The 10,780-nt window shown below is 43.2% G+C and overlaps 1 protein-coding gene across 3 annotated transcripts; it reads left to right on the forward strand.

The window, feature by feature from the left end:
- Positions 1-1,337: 1,337 nt before the first annotated feature.
- PLEKHB2 (pleckstrin homology domain containing, family B (evectins) member 2) lies at positions 1,338-10,397 on the forward strand. 3 transcript variants are annotated; one of them, XM_009879171.1, is made up of 8 exons: positions 1,347-1,383; positions 1,996-2,148; positions 3,295-3,397; positions 4,316-4,355; positions 6,690-6,785; positions 7,803-7,811; positions 7,934-8,048; positions 10,177-10,313. In XM_009879171.1, exons 1-8 carry the CDS (start codon positions 1,347-1,349, stop codon positions 10,311-10,313), a joined length of 690 nt encoding a protein of 229 aa, XP_009877473.1. The 3 variants fall into 3 exon arrangements, with proteins under 3 accessions (XP_009877474.1, XP_009877473.1, XP_009877472.1); XM_009879170.1 differs by lacking the exon at positions 7,803-7,811 and adding an exon at positions 7,624-7,644 and having other exon boundaries at positions 6,690-6,779; XM_009879172.1 differs by lacking the exon at positions 7,803-7,811 and having other exon boundaries at positions 1,338-1,383; positions 6,690-6,779; positions 10,177-10,397.
- Positions 10,398-10,780: the final 383 nt, after the last annotated feature.

A 10,780-nucleotide genomic window follows, 5' to 3' on the forward strand; every position in this document is an offset into this window, starting at 1 on the left:
ATGTTTGTTTTCCCAGTGAGCTGGTACAAAAGCCAAGAGTAAGAGGCTTATCTCAGAGTTTAAACTTTACCTGCAGGTGGTTCTCACCATCGAGCCCAAGCCTGTGCTGGATGTGGCATTCCTTCAGTAGAAATACCACTGGCTATAGTCTTAACTTGTGTGTTACAGTATTTACCCAGTACTGTGAATAGGACACAGCTACAAGGACACTCGTAGAATAGGACACTTACTAACTTTATATTTTACTAAAGGATAACAAAACTCTCTTCCTCCCTGCCCCCCAGTTTTAAACACATTCCTTGTCTGGGTGGAGTTACTCTATCAAATCCACTATGCCACCTTTCCCTCCCTCTTCTTATGCGGCCACAAGTAGAATGTTATCTGGTAGGTTTAAGTATCTGTCTCTCATATTGGTTTACAAGCCTCACAAATAATTTCTGACAAAGGCAGCCTTCTCAAGAGAGGCTTAAAATGCTTCTTTTCTTGCTTCTCTGGTTCAGTTGCATCCAGATAGTTGTGTTTTTATGGATCCATTTTAGAACAATAGAACACCATTAGGCTATAAAATAAAAACACATCCTGCAGTATATCCTATGCTTGATCTCTTTTCTTTCGCGTGCTCATAAACCAGAGTGCAGTGGCCAAGTGCTTAATGTCACGTGTGATAACTTGAATTTAATGCATGGTCCTTCCTGTGCCATTTCAAGCTTCATTTCAAAGTTGAGGAGAAACAAGAATCTTTCTTTACAGGCCTTACTTATTTCAATTCATCGTGGAGGGAGCTAGTGACGATTTGGAAGAAATACAAGTCATAAACCCAGCTTTCTCCTTCCTGTTTAAGATTAAACTGTTTCAGCTTTTGTTTTGGCTGGACTTTGAGCCAGCAAACAGAGGAGGAAGTACAGAAAAAAGGGAGATGAGGAGGACGTGAGGGTGGTTAGTAACTTGACACTGCAGAATACAGGAAGTACACGTATGTCAAGAGAACAACTCTGAAAGGAACTGGTGGTGAGTCAGGAATCAGTCACTCCAGCCTGTCTCTTCCCCATAGTGCAAGAGTGGTCACTCTAAGCTCGTGTGTTTTCCAGTTAAGCTTAAGAGTGGTCTCCGATAGTCACACTGTGTTGCTACAATTGCACACCTGTTCCATTTGTCGAGTTCTAGAATACTAGTTGTGCCTTACTCAGTGTCTTGAACTGAGATCTGCTGTGTCTCTCTGAAACACTAGCTGGGTACACGCAGCTGTAATATGCGATATTGTACCTTGAGATGCCTCTTTCTAATTGTGAAATACTGAAGACTGATTTTCTCACCTTCCTCTTCTGTCCACTAGATTAAGCAACAAAATGGCATTTGTGAAGAGCGGGTGGCTGCTCCGGCAAAGTAAGTTGTGGGCCTTTTACCTCCTTTTCTCCCCACTGTGAGCAACTTTTCTCCCCACGTCAGAGCAACTTAGTAATTCCCAGGTCTTTCTTAAAACAACCCTCTGGCTCTGTGGGGTTTTTTTCGATTTTTTTTTTTTAAACCATTAGGGCACTTCACAAAATGACCTGTCATGACAGCATTTCCATGTGACATTTGGATGCAGAGCTGGGAAACAGGATACACCATACCTGAGGTGTCTGACTGGCATTCAGCTTCAGATGCTGCTCTGTAATTAGTGCTGTATAAGTGGAGACTTGGAAACTTTACCTGACACCTTAATTTAATGTCTTCAATTAGTCATGCCCTCTGCTTGTTCTTGCAGCAAGTTAGGACTAAAACACCGGGCTATGCACTTAAAATAAACTCAGTTGTGACTCTGAATACTAGATGAAATATGGTACCCAGTTCTGGAGTGTTCTGAAGTGGGGATGTTGTAGTGTACAGGATTTTGCTTGGCACCTCAGAATGTCTGGGGAAACTGTGAAGGATTTCCTGGCTTATTTTTTATTAACTCTAGGGCACAAATATTTCCCAGTATGTGCCCTCAAAAGTGACTGTCTGATTTTTAAGGTACTATTCTACGCCGTTGGAAGAAGAACTGGTTTGATCTGTGGTCTGATGGCCGCTTAATATTCTACGATGATCAAAACCGCCATGACATAGAAGATAAAATCCACATGCGAATCCACTGCATCAACCTCAGAGTGGGGAATGAATGTCGAGGTAATAATGAAACCTTCCGGAACTGTGTATTCAGAGATTCTTTACACCTTCAGTGCCCGCCCCCATACCCATTTACTACACTACTGCAGCGAGTTGGGATTGTTCAGCCTGGAGAAGAGAAGGCTCTGGAAAAACCTTAGAGCAGCCTTCCAGTACCTGAAGGGGCTACAGGAAAGCTGGGGAGGGATTGCTTACAAGGGTGTGTAGCGACAGGACGAGGGGCAGTGGCTTTAAACTACAGCAGGGTAGATTTAGACTAGACATTAGGAAGAAGTTCTTTACCACGAGGGTGGTGAAACACTGGCACAGGTTGCCCAGAGAGGTGTTGGAGGCCCCACCCCTGGAGACATTCAGGGTCAGCCTGCATGGGGCTCTGAGCAACCTGATCTAGTTAAAGACGTCCCTTCTCCCTGCAGGCGGCTTAGACTAGATGACTTTTAAAGGTCCCTTCCAGCCCAGCACACTCTATGATAAGTAAACCTGTCCAAGAAGTGTGCAACTTCATTGTTGTTTTTAAAAAAAAAAAAAAAAGCAACCCACTGCCCTCACTGCTGCCCAAAACTCCAACACAACCAACTACTAAATTCCCTTATAGATATCCAAGGTGTGGTATCACAATGAGATAGATTAGGTTAGGGTTTGATATTTCGTTTTAAATCTCAGGGAGGACAGTGTGGGTGGCAGGCATGGATGTGAGAATGGGATGTTCACAGTAGACTTGTGTGTCTGATCACAGAATGTAGTTATAGCGCTGCCTGGAGTGAGAGGCAGGACTGGAGATGGGAAACCTCAGCAGATTTTTTTTTGAGTATTACTAAGTTCAGTTCTAGCATTTGTTGGTACTCGATGCTGCTGCAAGTGAAGAGCACAAGTGCTGGAGAGTATTTATTTCTAAGTATGGACTGGTTCTGCTCTAAGACACTTGGATTTCTTAGGAATGATGTTCAGAGCTACTGACTTGCAGGACACTCTAAAAAGAGCAAAAGCTGGTTGTTTCCTTCTGTAATTTGTTCTGATGCCGTGGAAAGCAGCTACAACTGACCCTAGCTTATTTTGTCCAGACTTTTGCATAAATTGTCTCCCTTCTTGTAAATGTGATCATGAAATTCTGATTACAGATATATCATCTCTTTTTTTCTGACTCAGATTTCCAGCCTCCAGAGGGGAAGCAGAGAGACTGTTTACTGCAGATTGTTTGCCGTGATGGGAAGACAGTCAACCTCTGTGCAGAGAGTGCAGATGACTGCCTGTAAGTCTCCCAGAGAATACTGGTTTTGCTGCCTCTTCTTCTTTTATCTTTCTTTTTCTCTCTTTCCTTAATTATTTTCTTTCCTTCAGACTTTCAGGGATGCATTTTAATAAAGTTTTCAAGCACGTAAAAGCAGGCTGTCGGTGACAAAACCCATACTTCTATAAAAAGTTACCTAGCTCATGCAAACTAACTGCAAGTTAAGTCACTGAAAACACTGAAGGGTGAGGAGGAGTAAAAGAATCTTACTGATATGGTTAACACAAGACTACCTGAACAGATTTATCTTTTTTTCTCTTTTCCATTCTTCAGTAGTACATGACTCTTCATAGCCCAAGGACATCCCAGTCAGTAGTGAAAGGAACACTCCTCCATTACTGTGAACTCTCAGCTGAGCTTGGCTGTGCTTAGTCAGATTACTTCTGTTGTCAGCGTTTGCCAGTGAGGCGTGGTGCTTCGAGCATGCTCCCAGCCATGTGGCATGGGAGGATCTGTGTGAAGTCTCTGCCCCTTCTGTTCAAACTGTAATAGCATCAAGACCCACACTCTCTAGTCAGCACAGATGCCACTGTTCAGGCAGGAGATACAACTTCCCTCGTGCATCTCTTCCTGTTACCTTATCCTGAGCGTGGCTGTGTATTACCTAGGTGTTGTGCTTGCAGCGAGGGTCATCCAAACTGCATCAGTTCCTGCTCATGTTCCTCCTCATGAATTCTCCGCTCTGCAGAGAAAGTATTTCTCAGTTTTGCTGTGACACCTTTGTGCATTTTACTGTATTGTTAGGCTTTGACATATGCAGTATCTTAAATCTGCTCCTGCAGTGCCTCTAGTTGCTAACCTTGATTTTTCATAGTTCTAAAAGAAAAAGCAGCCTAAAGTTTTATCAGTGTTCCACTAAACAATGGGTTGTTTTTGCAGGGCGTGGAAAATTGCTCTGCAGGATGCCAGAACAAACACAGTAAGTGTACTACCCAAACTTCATACTGATAGAGAGGCAGCATCAGTGTTACTTGTGGTCCAGCAGTTTACTTCTGAAATCATGCTCCATCCTTCTCTGCTAGGGAAAAACAGGGTCATGAGCATGATGGTAAGGCTTGTGGGTGGGGAGAAGAATGATCCTCTGGATCACAAATGCATATTGTCCTTGCAGCCAAGTCCAGGCAAATAACGTGTTGGGTGGAAGTGAATAATTTCAGCGAATGATTTGGCTGAGTGGAAGTGCGTGTTTGAGAAGTTGCTCTGTCGGGAAGTGGGCACTGAGGAAGCTGTTTGTTAATGTAAATTCATTACATTGTGGGATGCTTCCTGGTGGAGGCTCGGGGAGGAGCAAGAAGTGCTTGGAGGGGAGCGCAGGCATGCCAATAAGGAGTACATTACCTCTGCCTTGGCACGCTCGTTGTGGAGGGTGAAGAGGTCAGGAATCATAAAAACCTCTCTGCGAGTCTTGGAGTTCTCTAGAGAACTGTACCTTTTGGGGAACCATCCACTTGTGGGTATTGATAATTTGTTTTTCCTCCAGACTGCTTTCCAGAGTAGTCATCAGCACTAGCTCTCCGTAGGTGGCTAGACTGAACCAACCTGAGATGTTTCTGTTTCATGTGGAAATGCCGGGTTTTGTAGAAGCTTATCTCAGCTTTTGATGGGTCACATTATAACATTGCCGCTGTACTGAGGCATCTGTCATATGATATAACTTAGGTCTGTAGATATTCAAAGCAAACACTTGCTCTAGCAAAACCACCCGGGGTGTGATCACCTCTGACTGCAGCCAGGCTACGCTGCTTCCTGGTGTTAAACGACAAGTGAAGGAATTGTCCTTACCTAGAGGACACAACACTCATGGTTGGCCTGCTCTAGTTTTTGGAGCTTGATCTTGCTTATGTGTGAGATGGTGATTCCAGCTTTCAGGAGTTAGGTATTTCATGTCTCTGACACCCAGCTGCCAGTCCTGCTCATTCACAACTTGCCAGCGCATCACCTCGAGCAGCCAAGGCAGACCCCTGGTACTGAGAGCAGGGCAGGCAGCTCGCTGCACGAGCACTATCGTAAGCTAGTGCTTTCCAAAGCTGCTAAAGGTCTCCAGCAAGGACGCAACCAGGTAACTGAGTTTGAGTTCATCTGTAGATGTCTGACACAGCTTTAAAAATACTGAGCGTCCAGCAGCGCCTCATAACTTTACTGGAATAGCAGGGGGATCACCCTAACTTTGAGAACTATGTCATTTACAGAGGTTCGCAGGTTTGTGTCATACGCCTGTATGGAGTTTTCTGAAGCAGAACAGAACACGTTTATTGCTAAGGTGTGAACATTTGCTGGGCTTTTTCCTCAGGTGGTGGAAATACTCTTCATACAGTGCTTTCAACTGTGTGTTTCAAGCAGCCCTTAGAATCTCCACCTTGACCTGGGATGTGGCCATAATACAGCCTCAAAAGTCTTTCTGCAGTCAGGGATGAGAGAAAATAGGCACATTCTCTACTGAGCTATTAAAGTGTATGCTTGTAAATTGAAGAAGTGCATTTTTTTTCTTCTTTGGATAGGGCACTAAGAGCATCACTGTTAATTTCTGGTATTAGGGGCAAGAATGCCAGGCTACTGTAACAAATCTTAATTATCTTTGAGAGTTTATTGTAGATGGATTCAAGTAAGTGGTCACCTTTGCCTCATGGTTGCCTTCAAAAAGGACCAGAATTATAGTTGGCATTTGCAAAGTAATTCCCTAAAATCAAGGAAGCCCCCACCAAGTCCCCACAGTTAAACCTCTGTTACTGTATTTATTTATTTTTAGTCACTTCACGGTCAGAAAGTGAGAAGAGGGTAAGAACTGTGACAGTGGTGTACTAAAATGTTCAGGTGCCACTTTTGGCTACTGCATTTGTTTTCTTTATCTGCTCCTGCGGAACGTGGTGATAACCACTCTAGGGTGCCAGGAAGCAGCTCGCCTAGCTGTGCAAGACTTTTTTGTCTGCAAATGGAGGATGAACAACAGGGAAGTTGTTAAAGCTGAGACTGAGATAATGAAAGGAGTCAGTGTGCGTGCACATATGTGTATGCATGCACGCACAGGGGTGACAAATTGTATGGCTCCCTCCTGTGATCGGTCAGGCACTTTGTATTCTCCCAGATCTGCTCTCTAAGCAGTTTCTTTTTACAGTGCTTTACTCACTGCTTTCTTAACATGCAGCATACTTAAAGGTTACTCTTTCTTCGGGGTCATTCAGTTTTAATCCTTGCGCTACTCTAACTGGTTGGCTGTAGGAAGAGGTGGTAACTGCTGCCTTTCTGTGGTGTTTAGGGCTACGTGGGATCTGATGTGATGTACGATGAGACAGCCATCTCCTCATCTCCTCCTCCCTACACTGCTTACGCCACACCGTCACCTGAGGTAAGAGTTGCAGTCAGGAAGCATTAAAATAAGTGAGGTAGCAGAAGCAGCCATCCTTCAGGGATTCAAACTGTGTTCCCAAAGTGCTGTGTTTCAGAGTTAGATCTAGCTTTAAGGTTTGTGCAAAAGGAGAATGAGAGTAAGGTGCTAATGATCTATTGTCATTCCTATTTGAAATGGATTTCCTTTGAAAGGGATGAGGCAAATTTGGTTGGGAATTATTTAAAGGGATGGCTGCTCAGTGAACTTGGAAAATAAAGCTTCTTAGAGACAGGGCTAGAAGTTACTTGGCTAATCTTGAAAAATATTGGCCGCGCAGTTTTTAACATAAGGAGGTGTGACTACACTTTCTCATTGTATAAGCACTGAAAGGATATAAAATCAGTAGTTTTAAAAATAGGATTTAATGACTGGAGCTGTCACTGAACACATAAGGATTTTGTTGTATCCAAGATGTCATAGCAACACAGTAACTCTATCTCCTGGATGTGGTTCTTTTGCAGTGGAGAAGGAACAGCTTTGGGGCCAAACCGGTATACATGGGGGAGTGCTGGATGGTCTGTCTGACATGCAGTGATACAGAAAGGGGTAGTTTGGGGGAGTATTACTTGTTACACTACAGGTGCTCTGCTCCAGCCCCCTCACTGCTTGAAATAGTTGAGAACTAGATGTGGTACTGGGAGCTGTATCAGCTCTAACAGCGAGTCTCCTCTTTTGGAGAACAAAATCGCTTCCAAAACATGCAGCTACAGGCTATTTATCCTGAACCTGACATTTACTTCAGTGTGCTAGAGGAAGCTGGTTGAAGTTTCTTGGGATCAGCTGCCTACTTGACACTTCAGAGCTCTCCAGAGAGCTGCTGTTGGCATGAGGGCGGAGAGGAGAAGCTGGTAAGGCTGCTGCCTGATGATCCGGGCCCTGCCTCTGTCGTTCACCATCCACGAAGGGTGGAGAGTGAATGCTGCTTAGGAGCACTTAATTTTTTCAAGCAGCTGTTCTGAATCCCTTCCAGGGAGTAGGTAGACTGTATCAGTACAGACTGGATATTTTGGTGAAACTTGGGCTGCTTTAGAAATGAATGAGAATTAAACAAAGTGCATAATCGGATGCATAGCAATGACAACTTTTGTAACAGACATTTTTAATTTCACCAGGTTTATGGCTATGGCTACAATCAGTACAATGGTGCATATCCTCCTCCTGGTCCTCAGGTCTTCTATGCCTCCAATGGACAAGCTTATGCTGTTCCCTATCAGTATCCATACCAAGGTAATCAGTATCAACCACATCCTTCACTGTCCTATAGAAGCCATCTGAGTCACTCTGGCTTTAATTCTATTAATCACCATCCTTTACCACCCACCACTCCTGCACAACAGAGCGATAGAAAGAAACCTGACTTGTAACTGGCACCAATTTCCCTTGCCCTTTCACAACAAAGTGAGTGCAGTGAAATTTCTATTAAGTGATTTAACGTTCCCAGTGTGATCCCAACATACTTAAATTACTTCATAAACCCTTTCTGAAGCACAGGAAGAACTCTCTAACTACAGTAGGCAGAGGGGTTGGACTAGATGATCTTTCGAGGTCCCTTCCAACCCCTAGCATTCTGTGATTCTGTGATAAGCAATGTGGTTTCTAAGGGAAGGTAGAAGACCCAGAACAAGATTGATTCATACTCGGCATTGATGGAGCTTTTGATTCATCTGTTGCTCTAATAGCTAGCTTAATTATTTAAATACTGATGTTCACCTGGGATCCCAGAATTAAATGCAAGTTTTAAAGGTAAATCCAGTCCCAAAGCACAGTTGTAACTAGTTCCTTCCCTGGATACCAGAATTGCAGTAAGGCAGTACATTCAGCCTTGTGAAGTCTTCTGTTGCACTGTTGAGGTTTGTATAGCTTTCAATCCCAGTAAAAAAGAGAGTAAAATTTCAGTGTGTGCTTTTAAGCTTAGTCACGTTCATTTAGGATTAGCTTTGCACAGAGAGCCCCACTCTTACAGAATTGGGGCTTTAGAGTAGTATGGGTAATATAAATCAGAAGATGTACCTTACGAAATGTTTATGATCTGGCTCTGCAAACAAGATCTCTACTCAGATTTTTTTTTTTTCTAACTGACAGTTGTCAGGCTATTTCATTTGCCTTTTCCATATTTTGTTACAAGGGAGGTGCATCAGCCTGAGGGTGTTAAAGCCTTCCTCATTTAAGTGAAGTCCTAAGATACAGATCATATATGTGCAAATGCAGAGGAAGGTGGGTTCTGTTGATTCTCAGCAGCTGAAAAGCAGCAGCTTGTTGGAAGTCCCAAGAACAATTTTTAAAAACCACTGGTAGGCCTTGGGAATCAGGCCTCAGAAACCTGTATGGTAAAAATGCAGCATTAAATAGTAACTCTCCTAAACAGTTTCTAAGTCCAGTGTGTTAAGATACTAGTTATAGGCTGGACACAGTAACCCAGCCTCGACATTTTCCTTCACTAGGGTTACTGCAACTGAGTCTTAGGGCTCAAGTTCACCCCTAGCAACTAACTTAACCCCTGTACTTTTGGCTTCATTGCTCATTCTCTGAATTGACATAATCCTTCTCCTGACATTCCCATTCATATATCATTGAGTCTCAGTGAGAGCCTTTTCCAGTTGTAGTAGGTAGGTTACTCCAGCATGTTACAAAAAACACTGCAGCGTCTTCAAGAATATTTAATCTTCCTGAAATATCTAGAAGAGAAAGCAGTACTATTATGTTTGCTTTGCAGGTAGGAGATAAGTCACTAAACATGACAGGTGGAGCTTGTAGAAGCCTGTTGCAGTGCAAGGTGCTTTCTTGAGTCTTAGATTAATTCCTTCCTGCTGGGCCAGTCTTCACCTGAAAAGAAATGTAGCAGCTGCTGCCACACAACACATCAAGTCTGCTTGTAGAGTCGAGAACTGATACACACTTTCTGACAAACCAGTGTCTTAAGAGCTGCCAAAGATATTGGGGGGATGCGGAGGTGGGAAATCTACACTAGTTGCCTTAACTGCAAGGTTGAATCAATTCCTAGACCCATTTCTTGCATTAAATCCACTGTTTGATGGAATGCCAAATAATTCATAGGTTCTCTGCTAGCACAAATGCAGATCAACATTAAGTTTTACCTCTCTGATGAGCTTTTTCTCCCAGATATTAGACTTTTACAAGGCTAGAAGTGTTGCTAGGCCTCTGGATTTATTTAAGATATGTGGAGGCTGAATCCACAGCAGAGATGTATTCTATCTTTGTAGCTGACATCATCTTAGTGTTCCATGGAAGGAAGAGGGTGAAAGAGGGGTGAAGAGGGTGAAAGAATACCATGCAACACATGGTATTAAAATAAAGATTTCTTCTGCCCTCCTCCTAACAATTTCTTCTTACCTAGGTCCTTACGGCCAGCCCCCTGCAAACCATGTCATCATCCGAGAGCGTTACCGTGACAGTGATGGAGATCTTGCACTGGGCATGCTTGCTGGAGCAGCTACTGGAATGGCTCTGGGATCACTATTCTGGGTCTTCTAGATTACCTGTTCTTTACCTTTGTAGTTCCAAGAACCTTTATTGTGTGCAATAATATATTGGCAATGTTGTTTACTGTTAAACTTTTAAGAAATGCAATAGTTATTTTTCAGTAGGTACACCTTAATAATTGATTCTTAACTGTCTTAAGGAGAGTTTAAAGGCACCGTTTAGTGAAGTGGTTGGAGTCGGCATGTGCTGCTCTTGAATTCTGTTCTCATGTTTGGAGTTACAAGGATTTGTACTGATAAGGACCAATATGAGCACCAATGTGACACGGCAGCAGTTACTAGCTTTATAAACAGATTGTTATTGTAAACACTGTAGGGGAAAATGGGTACTTTGAAGGGGGTCTAGAATCTAATCCAAATAGGAGGTTTACAGGAGCCCTGCATTGGTATATCTGTACTTCGAAACATTCCCTGGACAAACATACAGCTCAGCAGAAACTCCTTGGCATTAGGTAGTCT

The sequence above is a fragment of the Apaloderma vittatum genome, unplaced genomic scaffold (assembly GCF_000703405.1).
Source record: "Apaloderma vittatum isolate BGI_N311 unplaced genomic scaffold, ASM70340v1 scaffold40311, whole genome shotgun sequence".
In the NCBI taxonomy this organism is placed as follows: domain Eukaryota; kingdom Metazoa; phylum Chordata; class Aves; order Trogoniformes; family Trogonidae; genus Apaloderma; species Apaloderma vittatum.

Coding starts and splice junctions, on each gene's coding strand:
- PLEKHB2 (XM_009879170.1), top strand. CDS start 1,347: ATGGCATTTGTGAAGAGCGGGTGGCTGCTCCGGCAAA. Junction 1,384..1,995: donor CGGGTGGCTGCTCCGGCAAA/GTAAGTTGTGGG, acceptor CTGATTTTTAAG/GTACTATTCTACGCCGTTGG. Junction 8,049..10,176: donor CTATCAGTATCCATACCAAG/GTAATCAGTATC, acceptor CTTCTTACCTAG/GTCCTTACGGCCAGCCCCCT.